Raw genomic sequence first — 20336 nt, 5'->3', positions numbered from 1 at the left:
CTGGACTGGTAGGTCTCACATGGTGGGAAAGTGGTTGGGTTAGACAGAGTTTATGACATAGCTTTGAGTTGGGAGGTACAGTAAAGTGAGGGTCTTGATTCAAGTCTTGAGGAAGCTGTTTTAGTTGAGTCTTATCTTCCAGGAGCAAGTTTTTCCCTCAAGCAGATAAATTTTTTATGCCTAGTCCCAGTATCAGTTAACATAGAGGCAAGACCCAGTACTGCTTAACATAGGACAGGAAATCATACTCAAGTTTTAGATATGTGATGGCAGGAGAGAGAAATAATAAATTTCATGTCCCTAATAGCTCACATATTGAGCTAAAGCATTCAATATTTGTTATCTAAGCATTGAAAACCCTAGTTTTCAATTAATAATACAATCATTTTTATTATGAAGAATATTTCCTCTAGGGATATATTTCTATTGATATATTTCTATCAAGTAATAATATCATAAGAGATATTAAAGATATTATTTCCTGGGATCAATTCAGTTTGATTTCATTTAACCAGTATTTCAGGGGTATCTTTCTATGAGGCCATGTACTTTTTAAGAACAAAAACCGTGGTCACTGGCTCAAAGAGCTCATGGTCCCAGTAGGGAAGGCAGGTAATAAACTCAACCATCCATGTAATTGAAGAGTAAAGCTATGTGTTAGGTTTGGCAATACGGGTCCAAATTAAGATCTTTAGAGTTCTAAATAAAGCCCAAATGGAAAACAGCAAGAAAAAAAAAAAGATCTTTAGAGTTCCTAAACTCTGAAAATATTATGGTACTTATTTCCAACCCTCATTATTAAAAATAGAATTACCAAACTATGAAGTTGCTATAATGAATCGCAACAAAGTACTGATTTTTCTCATGGTGACTACTTTGATGCTTTCTTTAACATATCAAATACCAATTTTTAAGTGCCTTCTCATTCTATTTCTTGGTGCCTCCACTTTGCTGGGGCTCTAATCATATGATAAAGCCTTGCAATGATGGTACAAGAAAGGAGTGATCTGTTTGCCTGAGTGGGTCAACAAAGACTTCAAATTAGGATCAGAGTCTTGACTTGTGTCTTGAATGATGAATAAGAGTTTTCCAGATGACTGTCTTTGTCTAGGCAGAGAAACATGAAACAGCTGGGTGAATAGGAACCACGTGTGAGAAGAGTGGAATGAGTGAAGCTGCCCAGCTAGAAAGAGGTCAAGTCCCTAAACACAGTTTATTATTAGTATCTAATATCATAATTGATGTTATGTTTTTTCTATTTTATTTTTTCATTCACAATAGTTTATTCAGCAAATACTTATTAAGAGCAGAATTTTGTTGAAACACTATGAAGGAATACTGAAGCACTGTGAGGGACACCTGGGTGCATAGAAAGTATTTCCTCTAAGTAGTTGTGGAGAATATTTATTAAAAATATTTATTAAAAGGTGGCATGTGGTAAGAGCCATGGAAAAGGCCCCAAAGAAGGCATTTGGGCTCAGAGCCGAGTTCTCTTTCACCTATAGACTTTCACGACCAAGAGAGTGTTTGAACAGGCTCTTATTTGGTTGTAATTCAAGAGTAATATATTGATAACAATATATATGTATTATTTTTCTTAAAATCACCTTTATTCCCACCACTAAAGAACAACTATTATTAACATTTTGTTAAATTTCCATTTGATCTCTTGTATTCCACAGTCGTAATACATTATCCTTTTTCACTCAGTTGTATTTATTTCCTATATCATTACAAACCTATTGTTGACATCGTTTTGATAACTAAGATTATATCATATTCTTAAGAAATTATTTGTTCAAGGGATTATGGCTTTGCTTTTTAAAAAAATTATCTCTTAGGGATAGATCCTAAAATATGTGATATCTAGGGGTTAAAATAATCCAACTAGGGGAGTGAATGGAAATATAGATGAAAGAAGAGTAGACAGGAGTTGATGACTGTTGAAGCTGAGTGGTGGGCTCCTGGGGGTTCATTGAACTCTTCTTGCTACTTGGGTATTTTTACATTACCCACAATAAAAATTTTTTAAAAAAGAAAAAAAAGAAAAGAAAAACATCTCATTATGTGATGGTAAAAATATTTGGTAGATTTAGATTGTTCTAAATTCTTTACTCTCTCCCTCTGCCACGTAACCTGGCAGTGCCCTAGAAAGGGCAGAGTAAATTGGCCAGCTCCATTGACCTTGGTCTTAGTCATGTGACTCTCTGACCATTGGAATGTTAGCAGACATGATGGAGCACAGATTTCAGACATACTACCTTGGTTTGACTAATCCCCTTACCTTCATGCCCCAGGAAGCGTGACCCTTCAAGTTTGGTCCTAAAACAAGACATGTGCAGCTGACCTGAACACAGTCTGAAGCCTGAAGCCAAGTCTATCCAACTGGCAGCCTGAAGCAGAGCTGCTGGTGCTGGCACACAATCACCTGGTTATGTGGGGATCTTTCTTGCAGCTTTGCTTGTGTAAGAGATCTTCCGCCAGTTTCCAGTTGGTTTTCTGTGAGAATTGTCCCACATGTAGATGTATTTGATGTGTTTGTGGGGGGAGGTGAGTTCCATGTCCTCCTACGCCACCATCTTGATCCACTTCCATGTATTTTTTTGTTTGGGAGTAATTGGTACTGTTATTGCAGATTCTATCCTTAAGCACATGAAGTTTTTCTTTGCTTTCTCATCTTACTCTCAAACATATTTTATTGAGATTATATTCTTATTGTGATCATTTAACTAACTTACCCTGAGTTTAAAAATGTCCTCGTTATTAATAATTAAATAAAACAAGTAATAGTGATGATAAAAATCTTTTCTTGGATTGTGAATATTCTGATAAACTATTACAAAAAAAATTCTTGATTTATTAAGCAAACAGTGCCCCCTTTTGACCACTGGACTCCATAAAAGAAATCCTGAGAGAGAGGTACCTTTTTCATCTCTGCTAGGAATTGAATTTATATGTATGGATATCTAAAGAAACCATCCTGTGTTACCTTAATGGTGTATATACCGCGTGCTTCTCAGATTTATTTTGTACCGTTTTAATTTTTAAACGTTAGGTCCACTAGAGTGTTTAATGGCAGTTTTGTTAGACCCAAATTTTAGTTTTATGAATCTTCTTTATCGTATCTGATTCAGGTTGAATACGAAGGTTTAAAGCATGAGATTAAGCGATTTGAGGAGGAGACGGTGCTGCTAAATAGCCAACTGGAAGATGCCATCCGGTTGAAAGAAATCGCTGAGCACCAACTGGAAGAAGCCCTTGAGACCTTAAAAAATGAAAGGGAGCAAAAGAACAGCCTGCGGAAGGAGCTCTCCCAGTACATCACACTCAATGATAACCATATCAGCATTTCAGTCGATGGACTCAAGTTTGCAGAGGATGGAAGTGAACCCAACAATGATGACAAAATGAACGGGCATATTCATGGGCCCCTTGTGAAACTGAATGGAGACTATCGGACTCCCACTCTAAGGAAAGGAGAGTCTCTACACCCTGTTTCTGACTTATTCAGTGAGCTGAACATCTCAGAAATACAGAAATTGAAGCAGCAACTTATGCAGGTAAGAACTTTGTTTAGGGCTGTTAGAGTGAATATTTTGTAAGTTACGTGTACTGTGTTGTGGGATTTCTTATTGTCACATTTTAGTTCCAGATTATTTTTAAGAATATTCTTTAACTAGCAACTTTGAAAGTACAATAGTTTAGAAAGACACAAAAGAGGTGTTGAAGAGAAGTCTCTCATTTGCATTGCTTTATGAAATTTATTTCTTAGATAAATTAGATAGCAATGGAGTGTGAAGGGAGAAAAGGTAGCATCTTGATGCATTTGTCACAAAAGAATTCAAAAGCTTTATACACAAGAGAAATGACAGAAAATGAAGTTTTCTATCACAAGCAACTCTGTGTATAGCTTCAAGATGAATGGTTATACTTCACAGCAATATTTTAAGCTCTAAAAGACATGAAGGACATGACATGGGGAGGGGGAAGGGTAAGATGGGACAAAGTGAGAGAGTGGCATGGACATATACACAATACCAAATAGATAGCTATTAGGAAGCAGCCGCATAGCACAGGGAGATCAGTTTGGTGCTTTGTGACCACCTCGAGGGGTGCGATAGGGAGGGTGGGAGGGAGGGAGATGCAAGAGGGAAGAGATGGGGATACATGTATACTGTATAGCTGATTCACTTTGTTATAAAGCAGAAACTAACACACCATTGTAAAGCAATTATACTCCAGTAAAGATGTTAAAAATAAATAAGTAAAAGACATGAAGGACTTTCTATATATAAACTAGCAGGATATCATATGATTATGATCATATGATTAAAAATACAGAACAGGTATAAATCTGAAACCAAGGATTTCTTCTCCCTACATGAGCTAGGCCTTAAATTTTTAGCATCTTCTAATCAGATGTCTTGGGGAGAGTCCCACAAGCTTACCTCACTGTGAAATGGCTTTCTAATGTAGTCTTGCTTCCTGACTATATGTTAATCCAGTGATGATAGAAATGTTGTCAGAGGAGCAGCATCGCCACCACCATCATCACCTGTGGGCTGCTGAGGGACAAATTGTTGGGCTCCCCACAGATCTACTGAGCCAGGTATCTGCTTCAACAAGCTTGTTAGGTGACAAGTTTGAGGCTTGCTCTTCAGTCTGTTATCCCACCAAGGTTCTTTGCATAAAGCTGATAATTAAAGGCCTTAAGACTCTGGCAATCACTTTTTTTTATAGCAAATAGGGCTTATAATTCTTTTCTATTTATTTATTTATTTATCTATCTATCTATTTATTTATGGCTGTGTTGGGTCTTTGTTGTTGAGTGTGGGCTTTCTCTAGTTGCAGCGAGTGGGGGCTACTCTTCATTGCTGTGCGCGGGCTTCTCTTGTTGTGGGACAGGGACTCTAGGTGCTCGGGCTTCAGAAGTTGTGGGGCGTGGGCTCAGTAGTTGTGGTACATGGGCTTAGTTGCTCTGCTGCATGTAGGATCTTCCCGGACCAGGGCTCGAACGCGTGTCCCCTGAATTGGCAGGCAGATTCTTTTTTTTTTTTTTTTTTTTTTTGCGGTATGCAGGCCTCTCACTGTTGTGGCCTCTGCTGTTGAGGAGCACAGGCTCCGGACACGCAGGCTCAGCGGCCATGGCTCACGGGCCCAGCCGCTCCGTGGCATGTGGGATCTTCCCGGACCGGGGCACGAACCCGTGTCCCCTGCATCAGCAGGCGGACTCTCAACCACTGCACCACCAGGGAAGCCCAGCAGGCAGATTCTTAACAACTGCACCACCAGGGAAGTCCCAGGACTTATAATTTTCTGCCTCTACAGAAATGATGACTGAAAATATAATTAGCAGAAGTAAATAAGACTAGAGAACCCATGAAATTAATATATTATTAGGCTTATTTTTAATATTATATCAAAAGTTAACATACCCTTTAACTTTTTTTTTTTAATATTTATTTATTTTTGGCTGCGTTGGGTCTTCGTTGCTGTGCGTGGGCTTTCTCTAGTTGCGGTGAGCGGGGGCTACTTTTCATTGAGGTGCACAGGCTTCTCATTGCGGTGGCTTCTCTTGTTGCAGAGCATGGGCTCTAGGTGCGCGGGCTTCAGTAGTTGTGGCTCACAGGCTCTAGAGCGCAGGCTTAGTAGCTGTGGTGCATGAGCTGAGTTGCTCTACGGCATGTGTGATCTTCCCGGCCCAGGAATTGAACCCATGTCCCCTGCATTGGCAGGCGGATTCTTAACCACTGCGCCATGAGAGAAGTCCACCCTTTAACTTTTAACTTTACCTGCCCAGTGCTTTTGGCTGCTGAAAGAGAATTAATGAGAATTCATTTTCTCAGTGTTCAATTTGAATCAAGGTAAGAGGGTATGGCCACTGGAAGAAAATTAATTTCATATAGATTTACCTGACTGCAAAGTGCAGTTCTGTGTAGGTAATACTTTTCCATGTCTTTTTGCTCACACATTTCTTGTGAAAAAAAATTTTTGTGACATATATTTACAAGAACGTATGCCCTCAAATTGAATAGAATTAATGTAAAATTTTTCTTAAACTATCATGTTGGTTTCTTTAGGATAAAAATTTAGTGGGTTGAAACTTTTGTATTTTCTTTTTATTTTGGTGGCAGTGTAGAGTATATGAGGAAGAGGGGGTTTTATGTGTAAACAGCTCAGTAGTTTTCAATCAGGTCAACTATTGGTTGAAAGCTCAGAGCTGTTCTCAGTTTTAATCTTAAAGGTAATCTGAGCTGGGGAATACAAAAGTCCAAAAGAGAGGAGCAGTTTAATCAAAAGAATGGTGGAGAACAAGTGTTCAGCAAGAGAGTGGTTCTCAATGGGAGCCACCTTGCAGCATTTGGGGTGGGATAGTTCCTCATTGTCTGAGTCTGTTTGATGAGTTACAGGAGGTTTAGCATCTCTGGTCCCAACCCATTAAATGCTCATTACATCTCCTCATAGATGTGGTGACCAAAAATGCCCCACACATTTCAAATGTCCCAAGGGTCAACCTCTAGTCGAGAATCATTCTTAGAGGGACAGCACTTTGCTCTCCCATAAAATGGGGATACATTTTACCTTCTTCAAACTGTCATGAAGGTTTTTGAGTTAATGTACACAGAGTGCTTAGAACAGGGCCAAGCACATGATAAATGCTCAATAATTATGAACTATTATCATTATTTCAACTCCGCAATGCCTTTAATTTGTTAAGCACTCCATTTATTTAGCTATTATTAATATAATTAACTGTTATTGTTGGATGATTAGCTCAAGGATCATCATCTCAGATGGGTGTAATGTGGTTGCTGGTAAGTCTCAGGGTGTGAGACAGTCTGAAAAGGGATATTCATTCAGCAAAAAGTTAGAGCGAGAAAAACTTGGCTGGATAAACCGTCCCTCAATATATGAGAACACTGTGTACCTTTGAATCTTTCATTAGAACTTAATTAATGCTGACAGTTTATAAAGATGTAGAGGGACACAGGAAGGGCCTTATGTCCCAAAGTTTGCTCTTAATTTAGCTGTAAAAAACAGGCTCCACACAGGAAGGGCTTTGCAGTGTCCAGTCTCACACTTGGAACACTAACTACTAATTTTGTTGTAGGCCAAGTAACCACCTCTTTTCTTTTAACCAGCATTTTTGTAATATATCTCATTCAAATTGTTGAACACAAGTATAGCAGAATGTATCTTCTCATGCATAATTTCTTTATAATCTGAGTTTTTCCTTAGCTATGTGTCCCCTTGTGTTTAATTCATATAAATAAATTATAAAAACATTACAGGAGGGCTTCCATAGTGTCGCAGTGGTTCAGAATCCGCCTGCCAACGCGGGGGACACGGGTTCGAGCCCTGGTCCGGGAAGATCCCACACGCCACAGCGCAACTAAGCCCGTGCACCACAAGTACTCAGCCTGCGCTCTAGAGCTCGCATGCCACAACTACTGAAGCCCGCGTGCCTAGAGCCTGTGCTCCGCAACAAGAGAAGCCACCACAATGAGAAGCCCGTGCACCGCAACAAAGAGTAGCCCCCACTCTCCACAACTAGAGAAGGCCTGCGCACAGCCACGAAGACCCAATGCAGCCAAAAATAAATAATTTTTTTTTTAAATTACAGGATACATTGCATAGAAGTTATTGCAGTTGGTGTTGATGTGAATGAGCCTTGAAAATAATATGGCAGTTCTAATAAACAACACTTACACACACCTTGCAGCACATACCATGGCAGTACCATTGTTTTGGACCTTCTGAGGGAGCAATAAAATGCACTTTTACTATGACTATCTGGAACACTTGGGGCCAGATGTATTTTGAAATTAAATATTCAGAATATAGAAAGTTTAGGCAGGGAGAAAATTTCCCCTCTTCCCTTCTAGGTTCTTTGGCTGGCCTAATAATTAAATTGAAGACAGATTAACAAGAGAAAAACAAATTTAATTTCGTATGTAGAAGGGCAGAGGCAGAAATGTAACACCTTATACCAGGGAATATGCAGCTTTTAAGATTTTCTTTCATAGGATTAAAGGAACCCTTTGAGGGACTTCCCTTGTGGTCCAGTGGTTAGAAATCTGCCTTCTAATGCAGGGGACGCAGGTTTGATTCCTGGTTGGGGACTAAGATCCCACATGCTGTGGGGAACTAAGCCTGCAGGCCACAACTAGAGAGCCTGTGTGCCGCAACTACTGAGCCCGCGAACCCTGGAGCCTCCCCATTTCAACTAGTGAGAAGCCCGTGGGCTGTGATGAAGAGCCTGTGTGCCTCAACTAGGACCCAATGCAGCCAAATAAATAAATATATATTTTTATGCTTTAAATATACTTTTATTTCTGTTTTTTTAATCAGTCCAAAATAAATATTTTAAAAAATAAAATAAAGAAACACTTTGAAAACAGCATACCTGAGTCAAAGCCTATCAGCCTCTTCTTATCTTGCAAGATTCCATCTATGCATGTAAATTATGTTTTCCCCACTAATGATATTTACTTAACCTGGTTCCAAAAAGAAAAAAACTATGTTTATGCCTTGGGTATCAGGAATGTTGGGTTAATTGCTTCACTTCTCTGAGGTGCATTTATAAAAGGGAAGGTAAAAGGTGATAAATTAGCCCCATCACTAGTCTCTATGATGCCTTTGTTGGAATTAGGAAAAAAAAAAAGTCCCCTTCCTCAAGATATCATACTGCCATCTGCTGGAAAATGGTAATAATATTGATAAATATAAAAACCTACACTGACTACAATTTAAATAGTGCCTCCTAGAATTGTATCACCCACAAAATCCAGTTATTTCAAATAGGCTATAATAATAATAATAATTCTCAGTGACAAGTACTTTAGTTCATTTTATTAGAATGAAAATAAGTAGATCCTGCCTGGGAACACTAAATAAATTACATAATTATTTAAAGGAGTCTCTATGCTTGTGCTAAAATTTCTACCTTTGACAAATAGCCTCTGTTTAACCTCATATCACAGAGAGTCAGACTAAGCAGGAGAAAACTCTTTGCATTGTTTTCTTTAGTATCATACTGGCTATATAATTTCACATGTAATGTGAGAAAATAGTAATATTTCTCTAAGACTGAAATTTTTAAGTTTTGTTGTATCCTCGTGGATGTGGAAGAAATAAAGATGCATATTGTGTTTATAGATATACTGTATTAAAGGCAATTTAAATTTTTCCTATAATGATGGTAAGTGGTCAATTTGCTGCATGTCCCATAAGAGTTAAAAGTAATTTATATATATTTGCTTAATTGGTGGATGCTTATAACCCAGGTAGATAGCGTTATCCCCATTTTACAGATAGGGAAACTGAGGCACAAATATGTTATGTAATTTGCTCAAAGCCAAAAGCCTAGGAAGTGGATTGCTACACAGAGAAAGAGAGAGAGTCAAACAAATGAAATTTTATCTGTGCTTAACTGAGACTCACAAAATATTTATGAGATGAAATTAGTAAGACAAGATTGGTCAGTTCCTAGTTTTTAAAAATGTGACAAATACAATTTCTTAGGACAAAGTTGACAACTTAAGTTGTCAAACTATTGTAAACTTTACAGTTAAAGATTACCTTTAAAAGCTTTAGGCAAACACATTTCTCAGCAGCCTTACTTTTTTTTTAAACCATCTGTCAGTAGCCATAATAAGAGCATCCATAATCACACAACAAGGGATGAGTCCATGTAGTTATTTTTTAAGAACAGCTTTATAGCAATTATTCACATACAATCCACCCAGTTGAAGGGTATAATTTGGTGTTTTTTAGTATAGTCACACAGTTGTGCAATCACCATCACAGTCAATTCATTACACCATAAAGAAACTATGTACCCATTAGCAGCCACTCCAACCGTAGGCAACCACTAATCTACTTTATGTCTCAGTAGATTTGTCTATTCTGGACATTTCATTTAAGTGGAATCACACAATATGTGGTCTTTTGTGTCTGGCTTTTATCACTTAGCATAATATGTTCAATTCATGTTGTAACATATAGTAGTATTTCATTTCTTTTTATTGCCAAATAATACTCTATTATATAGCTATACCACATTTTATTTATTCATTTATCAGTGATGGACATTTGAGTTGTTTCCACTTTTCAGCTATTATGAATGCTGTTATGAACATTCACGTACAGGTTTTTATGTGCACTTATATCTTAATTCCCTTGAGCATATACTTAAGAGTGGAGTTGCTGGGTCGTAGGGTAGCTCTATGTTTCACCTTCTGAGGAACTGCCAGACTGTTTTCAAAGCAGCTGAACCATTTCACATCTCCACCAGAGGTGTATGAGGATTCTGATTTCTCCACAGCCTCACAGACATTTATTTGCCACTTGACCATAGCCTAATTGCCCTGACTAGAACTTCTAGTACAATGCTGAATAAAAGTGGCAGGAGTAAACATTTTTGTCCTGTTCCTGGTCCAAAGAGGAAAGCATTCACCATTAAGTATGTCATCTGTGGGTGTTTTGTAGATGACCCAGCAGGTTTAGGAAGTTCTCTTCTATTTCTAGATTGTTGTCTGTTTTCATCATGAAAGGGTATTGAATTTTGTCAAATGCTTTTTCTGCATACATTGAGATGACCGTGTGGTTTTGTCCTGTGTTCTGTTAATACAGTATATTATATTTATTGATTTTTGCATGTTGTCAACATTGCATTCCTAGGATAAACCCCACTTGGTCAGGTTGTCTAACACGTTTTTATATGTTGCTGGATTCAGTTTGCTAGTATTTTGTTCAAGATTTTTGTGTCTATATTCATAAGAGATACTGGTCTATAGTTATCTTTGCCTGGTTTTGGTATCAGAGTAATACTGGCCTCATAGAATGACTTGAAAAGCCTCCCTCCCCTTCTTTTTTTTTTTTTTTCCTGAGTCTTTGTCCAGCTGACTGACTTTTGCATATATGTGTGTGTGTGTGTGTGTGTGTGTGTGTGTGTGTGTGTGTAAGAGAGAGACAGACAGAGAGAAGAGATTCCTTCTCACCACACTCTCCAAAATATATTACCTTCTTTTCCAACTGCTGGATTCCCTCACCTTGTGTTTCTTGGTTGTAGGCTGATCTTTTTTCACAGCTCTCATTCATCAGGGCACAGATTTGCCAGTGTTACTTCACTTCAAGCAGAGAAGAATGTTATTTATTTCTGAGTTCTATTTTACATACTCATACTATGTATAACATTACAAAAATCACACCAGTCATTCAGGTGTCAAATTGAAAGTCAGATGACCAGGATAAAGACTTTATGGAAATTAATAACTCATAAAACAGCTTTTATTTCTTTTCCTATAAAAGTCCTAATATAAACATGCAAATTCTGCTGTCTTTTCTTTTGTTCCTTCACAAAAGAAGAATCTATCAGTACTCAATACATATAAATGTGTTTATTTAAAAGGTAAACACTCAGCAAAATTGAAAATAATTTCTATGGTGGTCCAGTGGGTAAGACCCCACATTCCCAATGCAGGGGGCCCAGGTTCGATCCCTGGTTGGAGAACTGGATCCCACATGCATGCCGCAACTAGGAGTTCGCATGCCACAACTAAGAATTCCACATGCTGCAACTAAAGATCCCGTGTGCCGCAACTAAGACTCGGTGCAGTCAAAATAAATAAATAAATAAATGTTAAAATCATCCCCCTCCCTCCAACCGTCATTCCAACTGCCTTTAAAAATAATAATAATAATAATAATTTCTATGGGATGGGATTTCGCTGGTGGCCCAGTGTTTAGGACTCTGTGCTTCCACTTCAGGGGCACAGGTTCGAAACCTGGCCAGGGAACTAAGATCCCACACACATGCCGCAACTAAGAGCCTGCATGCTGCATGGCCAAAAAATAATAATAATAATAAAAATTTCTATGGCGCATAATTATAACAATAATAATAATATATTGTGTACTTATACCAGACTACAGAGTTTACAAATTATGCATTCAAGTTTTCTGGCAAAACAACCAACCCTACTATGCAAAGTAAAATCTTCAGTTTCAGATAGAAGACAGAGATTGTAAGAAGAGAAATAAGGCAACTATTCTTAGTCACTGTAGAAGATTATATATTATTTATATATAATTATAGATTACAGTTAACTCAGCAAGTCTCTCTTGAATAAGTTCTTCACAAATGGAGATTAAAATATACACTTAGAATGAATAGTAATTTTAATCTTTAAAGTGCTTTGCATTTAATAATTCAAAGTACCATGTATCTTAAATAGTTTAAGCCCTGCTGTCTGAAATCCAAATACAATTTAAGGTACTTCAAGCCTCAATAGCTGAGGGAAAATGTAATGGCAGTTATACAAAATTATTCACAATTTAGTTATCTTTTTTTGGAGGGGTGGGCAGACCAACCTCAATTGTCCAGAAAAAATATACACACACACACACACCTGTATGTATGTATGTGTGTGTTTACATACACACACATACATGTGTATGTGTGTATAAAATTTGGACATCATTCCCTATTCAAATGATTCCACCAGAAATGTATTGAGTGTGGAAATTAGTACTATATGTGGAACATATACATATGAAGGAGACAGTGTTCTATTTAATGTTTTCTGGAGGTGCTATCATGAAGAAATTGGTAGACATACTTTGGGGCTTAGAAAATGTTTATGTTAAATGGGAATTGGCAAAGTCCAGGTTGGAAGCTCTCCTAAAGGCATTATCTCATTTATCATAACACTTTTGCCTCTAAAACAAACCTGAGACACGTTCAGTACATTTTGTTCTCATCCAGTTTTTAGTTTTATCCAAAAGTTTTTCCTATTGAAGAGCTTTTTGAAATCAGCTATGCGTATTGTATTCATGTATACTAATCAAATGATATTTAGATTTTTCAGACCAAATTTACTTAATTTTTAAGAGAAAAAGAAAAAAACCAGTCCATTTCATTGAGATTGTATACAATACCAATAGTAGAATATTTAGGAGATTTTCCATCTCTTTTATCAAAAATTCAAATGTCTGGGATGGGGAGGGTGGGAGGGAGGGAGACGCAACAGGGAAGACATATGGGAACATATGTTTATGTATGACTGATTCACTTTGTTATAAAGCAGAAACTAACACACCATTGTAAAGCAATTATACCCCAATAAAGATAAAAAAAAAAAATTCAAATGTCTTGGCTTTTCATCAAATACTGTGTTGCATAATTACCTGGATTTTCACTTAAAATTATTGCCCAATAGTCTGGATAAGTCAATTCATCTTCAGCTATAAGCAAGTACAATCTGTTATACGTAATGAAACCCAGCTAAGAGGATTTGTATTCAAATATATCCTGACTCTGAGATGAAAGAGTTGCTTTTGCACATACAAATACAAATTTGTAAAGCAGATGTGTTTGCCATGTAGAAGCATTTTGGTCATGGGAATTGGACCACAGTTACCCAAATGTTAACAACAGCTAACATTATAATACCTTGAACATTAAATTCACTGTCCTACTAAATCATCCAAATGTCCCTATGAGACAGGCATTGTTATGCTCCTTTTATAGATTATTAAACTGAAGCTTGCCCAGATTTGACTTGTGTATAATGCATGAGAATTTGGGTGGGTAAATATGCAGAGCATAATTCTTTTGGAATGATGTACTTTTTGATTGAGTTACCAGAACTGCTGAAATAAGAAAACACTCCAATTCAACTTGTAGTAATGGAAACATGGGCTCTTCTGCATTTTTAAAACATATACATGTCCAAATGTGAATGGGTCAAGCTCATCACTGACATTGCTTTGAAGTCATTCAGAGACTTTCTTTTGCCCTTGCAGGTAGAACGGGAAAAGGCCATTCTTCTGGCCAATCTCCAGGAGTCACAGACGCAGCTGGAACACACCAAGGGGGCACTGACGGAGCAGCACGAACGGGTGCACCGGCTCACAGAGCACGTTAATGCCATGAGGGGCCTGCAGAGCAGCAAGGAGCTCAAGCAGCTGGACGGGGAAAAGGGCCAGGACTCGGGAGAGGAGACCCATGACTATGAGGTGGACATCAATGGCTTAGAGATACTTGAATGCAAATACAGGGTGGCAGTAACTGAGGTGATCGATTTGAAAGCTGAAATTAAGGCCTTAAAGGAGAAATATAATAAATCTGTAGAAAACTATACTGAAGAGAAGACGAAGTATGAGAGTAAGATCCAGATGTATGATGAGCAGATTACAGGCCTTGAGAAGACCACCAAGGAGAGTGGAGAGAAGATGGCCCATATGGAGAAGGAGTTGCAAAAGATGACCAGCATAGCCAATGAAAATCACAATACCCTTAATACAGCCCAGGATGAGTTGGTGACATTTAGTGAGGAGCTAGCTCAGCTTTACCATCATGTATGTCTGTGTAATAATGAAACCCCTAACAGGGTCATGCTGGACTACTATAGGCAAAGTAGAGTCACCCGTAGTGGCAGCCTGAAAGGGCCTGATGATCCCAGGGGACTTTTGTCTCCACGGTTAGCCAGGCGGGGTGTGTCATCCCCTGTAGAAACAAGGACCTCACCTGAACCAGTTTCAAAAGAAAACACAGAGGCCAGCAAAGAACCAAGTCCAACCAAGACTCCCACCATCTCTCCTGTTATTACTGCCCCACCATCATCTCCAGTATTAGACACAAGTGACATCCGCAAAGAACCAATGAATATCTACAACCTTAATGCCATAATCCGGGACCAAATCAAACATCTGCAGAAAGCTGTGGACCGGTCCTTGCAACTGTCTCGTCAAAGAGCTGCGGCACGGGAGCTGGCCCCCATGATTGATAAAGACAAAGAAGCCCTAATGGAAGAGATCCTCAAGCTTAAGTCCCTACTGAGCACCAAACGGGAGCAGATCGCCACACTGAGGGCAGTGCTGAAAGCCAACAAACAGGTGATCTCATTCTACTAATGAGCCATGCTAGCCAACACTTTAGTTTATTCCTAAATGTTTTTGAGTGTCCACCACCATCAGGATGAGAGTTCAGATTCCTGGTCATTAGAGGAATAAAATAAACTGGCCAGAGCCAGATCAGAATGTAATAATTTCTTTGAAGTGCGTGAACGGATGAAACAGGAGAGTAGCTATGCCCCACTAAGTAGAGGTAGAGGTGAGGAAATTAAAGCAGGAACAGAGAAGATCCAGTTGCAGATGTAGAAAGGCAGTCCAGGCAGTACTTACCTGGAGCCCAGCAATCACTGAGTGTAGAAATAGTAGATGGGGGGATGCAGAATAGTCTGGCATGGAAGCTCACACCAGGCAGAGAGAGCAAGAAAGGCACCCTGGCAGGCAGCTAGCGCAAACAGAGGGGAGCTCTCTAGAGAGAGAGGTAGAGATAGAGATAAAATAGAATGTGCACTAACTCTGCCACTAACCACATATCTGAAATTTAGGTCCACTTGGGATGTTAATTCACCTCAGTCAGAGCTTAAGCAGTAGAGAATTTTTCCTAACCATAGATCTTGTCCTTCTGGCATAAGTAGAAATGCTACCACATGATCCTACATAACTCCTAGATCTCCTTGATGTCTGAATTTGGTTTCCACCCTCAAGCTTTTTCTGGATGACAGTGCTATGACATATAGGTGGGAAAATATTTTTAACCTCTGTTATTTTCTCTGGAAAGTGAGACTTGAAAGATACCTTTGAGAAGGGTGCTGAATAAAGGGTATTGATAAAAAGAAGCAACAAAACATCAAATACCTTCCTGCAAATGTGAGCAATGCTAGTGTTGGAGAGTGAAAGTTAATTTCAGATTCAGACTTCCTTTCCCTTTTGCCTTTAACTGGGGGAAACCATACCATTATCATGCCATCTACATTGCAGCTTTCTTCCATCTTTATCTTCAGTTCCCATAAACCTGTTGATAGAATTTGGAGGTCTATACCACAAGCAGTAATAATGTTTGCACTATATAAAAATGTTTTTTACAAATCTAAAGGCAAAATAGGACCTTATTTTTGTGCTGTCACTTCAGGGAATTAGAAAAGATTAGGATAAATGAAGAATTTGTGAGAGATGTGACTCCAGTTTGAGGTCAGAATAAAGAGTTTGTTACCATATCCTTCCAAAGACCCAATGATTTAGTGGTCATGAATAACTAATACCGTATTAGATAAGGCTTAGAAGACCTTCATCAAGGACATAATATCCTGGGCATTCTTGGTCAAGCCATTCAAATAACTTCTTTGACTTCTTCCTGAAGTTTGAATATTACTGACCTAGAAACCTAGATCTATAGAAGTGTCAAGATGCTTAATTGACATAGAAGTACAGATAAGCATGGTTGATCAGCCAAGAGAGATTAATTTGTCAATAAGCATTCATTGATTCCATATTTCATGGCAGGCAGTAAATAGGGATGCAAAAACAAATGACTAGTAATCTAGTAGAATTTCAATACATGCCTGTAACTATTTACAAGATAGTACCTATCATCGAGCATTTTAGAGTGATATAAACAGTGCCATAGGAATTCAAAGCAGTCCAAAGCATTCCTGGCTGAATTTTTATTTTCATAGTAGTTTGTGGTACCATTTGCATTACATTAGTGTCACAGCCCATATGGTCTCAGTAAATTAAAGGTAAACACATTTCTAGCCATGTCTTTAGTTTACATTTTAATGACGTTAGGGCTATTGCTGTGATGCTGTGTGCCATAAATAGCTCAGGTCTCTACAGATGACATCCACTATATTTAGACATTGTGGAATACTTATTATTAAGGCTAAGCTAAGAATTCTGTCATAGAGGAAAAAAAGAGAATCTTCCTGTTTTTATTAAAACAGGCATTCTGCATTCTCTATGACTTTTAATATACCTTAAGGTTTTCTGTAAGCACAGTGTCTTCTGATGAGATAAGTAAATGTTTACAAAGGACCATCTGTATACTAAACTGTGATGGGTGCTAAAGATTCAAAGAAGGCCAATACATGGTCCCTGCCTTCCAGAAAAAGACTCACAGACTTCTGGGGATGTCAGAATAGAACAGATAATTACAGTTTGATGTTGTACATGCTGTAATCCAATTTGCGGGAACATTGCAAAGGAAGTAACTAATGTATCCTAGATCTAGACCTCTGTGGCTGGAAACAAGATTTTTTATTTAGAAAATCAACTTTGGGAGAATGTGGTGAATGCAGACGTCAGCAAATCTGCTAATGGGTTAGAGATACTTACACTTTCTTAATTCCGAAAGAGCTTTGTGCAGTTTTGTGGACAAAAGTCTACAAACATTGCTGAGTCCTTTGGGGGCATTTTTCACAATAAATGAGTTTGTACGTCTGTTTCAGATCTTGCTCTCTGTCACTTCCCTCTCTTTTCCCCTTAGATAACTGACCATGTATGTAGCTCCACGTGTTTACAAACTTGTTACATCTACATTTTCACAACTTAAACTTAACTGTCTGTTCTAAATGATCATGTGTCTAAATTTTTAAAAAATCAAACAACTGCCATTTTTCCCCAGGTCGATTTCTGCATTCTGGATAACTTTCTGAATCTATAACATTTCTAAAGTTTCTACTGAGTTGTAGCACTACGGAACATACTAAACTGTTTTATGAGTAACCTCTCATTTTAATCTGAATTTAAATACAATCAAAACTATTAAGTTACATTAAAAATAAAAAAAAACTATTAAGTTATGACTTTGGAATAAAAACATTAATAAACTACCTTATCCAATAGTGTTTTAATTAAAAAAGAATCCATTTATCTCTATAAATGGATTGGCACTTTGTAGAAGAAAGTTGAAGCTGTCCACTTGAAGCACAAAAAGAAATGTTAAAAAACCACAGTAGTCTTCCTGGGAAATCCCATTACTAATGGATTTTTTTCATTAGTAATGGGCTTTTTTCATTAGTATTGAGTATTTTTACACACTCTGAAAACTGTAGTTAACAGTTTGTAAAAATAGTGTGTATCCAGTTTGGCTTCAGTATGAATACCATGGGGGTTATGCATCAACTAGGCAGTCCCTAAATATACATTGATTTCATGCATTGATTTAGCCAACATTTTTTGTTTATTTGTTTCTATTTCCTACTGTGTGTCGGGCTAGTTCTCAATTTGAAACATTCTTAATTCCAAGAACTTAAACATGCCCAAATCCCAAATTCAAACAAATACTTTAATTCATTCAATATTTTGGCCCCTGCTTTGGCAGCATATACACTAAAATTGGAACGATACAGAGAAGATTAGCACGGCCCCTGCACGAGGATGACACACAAATTTGTGAAACATTCTATATTTAAAATATATGTATATATATTTTTTGGAATTTGATTTTACGGAGATTGTGAAGAAGTTGACTATAATTTATTGTTTTGAAGAAGTTGTATACAAAGACTTAGGAAATAATTGATTCTTTGTTAATTCTTTTCCTTAAATATATAATATGGATTTATAGTTTGTTATACTCATGTTATAAATTGCAATGACCTGTGTCTTTTATTCTATATGTTTCAAACCCACCAAGCACAGGTGACAAAAGAATATTTGAGTTCTATTGTATTTCGACTGGAAGCTGTGCTTCTTCACTAACTTCTCCTTGATAAAACCCTTCTTGTATAAAGTTTCATTTTGGCTCCCTTCATATCTGAAAATCCCACACTCTCAACAATCTGCATTAAATATTTACTGAACTACTATCATTCCCTTAGCTCTTGATAGTGACTCTGGTTCACAGCTGGCTTCTAGGGCAATTTATCCACATTATAGATTTACATTTATGTTTTGACATAAAAAAAATTGCCCTATGTCCGAAGTCCATATATATGTTTATATAAAATTCAACCTAGACAATTTCACTTTTTATTTATGAAAGAAATAGACCCAGCATGAAGAATGTGTATGATAGATTTTCCTGATATGAAAATTGTAAGCATTGTGATTTTTCTGCTTTAGACAGCTGAGGTGGCATTAGCTAATCTCAAGAACAAATATGAAAACGAAAAAGCAATGGTGACTGAAACTATGACGAAACTTAGAAATGAACTGAAGGCTTTGAAAGAAGATGCAGCAACTTTCTCATCCCTGAGAGCAATGTTTGCAACAAGGTAATAGTTTTTCTTGCGAGATTAGGTGTGGTACATGGGGAAAAGACTTCAAAATGCCCATGTTCATCTTCGTGCATCGTGTTACTTAGTCTGCCATCTAAAAGGGCAAGGTGTAAAGAAAATACATGAGATTCCACTCTGACAAATCTAAGATAAAATCTTTTGTGCTGTTTTCCAGAGCCCTCTACTGGACACACTGGATCAAGCAATTCTTCTACATACAAGTGTTTTTATTTATTAATTTTTTTAAATTAAAATTTTTTTTTTATTTTTTGGCCGTGCCGCACGGCTTGCAGATCTTAGTTCCCCAACCAGGGATAGAACCCGGGCCCCCAGCAGTGGAAGCAGAATCCTAACCACTGGGCTCCCAGGAAATTCCCCATACAAGTGTTTTTAAATTAATATAATAGATATTTTTTCTAGAGCCTTATGTGCCCAAAAGAATTAGACCAAAAAAAAAAAAAGGAAAAAGAAAAAAAAACACCTCCAATAAGGGGGAAAATACTCACTTCCTAAAATAGCTAAATATTACATTATCATCACTGACATTTATTTCTGTATACATAAAAGTGTTTATCATTAGCAAGTATTTGTGTGAAAAAGATACTTTGTAATGAATATTAATATTCATCATATCAGCTAATTACTTACTTTAATATAGTGTGAATTAAATTATAATTTCTAAAATGTAATTATATATATCACCAAATTTCACACTGCCCAACTAATTATTTAGACAAATATTACTTACTACCTCCCCCCACCAGTTTTGTTATGAAGCACCACTATATTTTATTTTTTAGACTTGAAATGACTGTTAAGAATTATTGATTCAACGTTTTCAAAGTCTTGAGGTGTTCAATACAGTGTTGCAGTTTCCTTTTTGCTGTCACAATTCAGTGCCAAAACAAACATAGTTCTATATTTTATATGATGCAAACTTGGTACAAAATTCACAAAGCATAACTATGCTTATGCTTTATTTACAGATTCAGTAAATTACTTACATGTAGCTGATATAATGTAAAAAAAAAATCCTGGGCCCTGGAATCTGTCCAGCTTCCTTTTAGTGTCAGAAGAGAAAAGGCTCAAACTCAAACTTTGTTATTGACTCTTGGAAATAGCAGTGAGGTGGCCGAGTGCCTAAGAGACCACAAGGTTACAGGAGAACTGAAGGGAACTGACTTCTGGGTCTGAGCACAGTAGAGTTTGGGGAGTAGAATGTCCACACCTCTGGCCACTATGGCGGTGGAGGGCGGCAGGATG

General features: G+C 37.5%; 1 protein-coding gene and 1 non-coding gene across 6 annotated transcripts in view; both read left to right on the top strand.

Annotated features, from left to right (window-relative positions):
• The window catches only part of BICD1 (BICD cargo adaptor 1), a 203959-nt gene that overhangs the window by 143349 nt on the left and 40274 nt on the right, over positions 1-20336 (top strand). For all 5 annotated transcript variants that reach the window (XM_030830415.3, XM_030830417.3, XM_060305638.2 and 2 more), the window contains exons 4-6: positions 3135-3560; positions 13810-14901; positions 18919-19070. In XM_030830415.3, the coding sequence (XP_030686275.1) occupies positions 3135-3560; positions 13810-14901; positions 18919-19070 (1670 nt within the window). The remainder of the gene's footprint in view (positions 1-3134; positions 3561-13809; positions 14902-18918; positions 19071-20336) is intronic.
• LOC115839169 (U6 spliceosomal RNA) lies at positions 18164-18266 on the top strand. Its single transcript, XR_004033939.1, has one exon. It is a non-coding gene; the product is annotated as a U6 spliceosomal RNA (small nuclear RNA).

The sequence above is a fragment of the Globicephala melas genome, chromosome 10, assembly GCF_963455315.2.
Source record: "Globicephala melas chromosome 10, mGloMel1.2, whole genome shotgun sequence".
Lineage (NCBI taxonomy): Eukaryota > Metazoa > Chordata > Mammalia > Artiodactyla > Delphinidae > Globicephala > Globicephala melas.
Note: the sequence above shows the minus strand (reverse complement) of the source record. Positions and strands in the feature narration are given on the sequence as shown.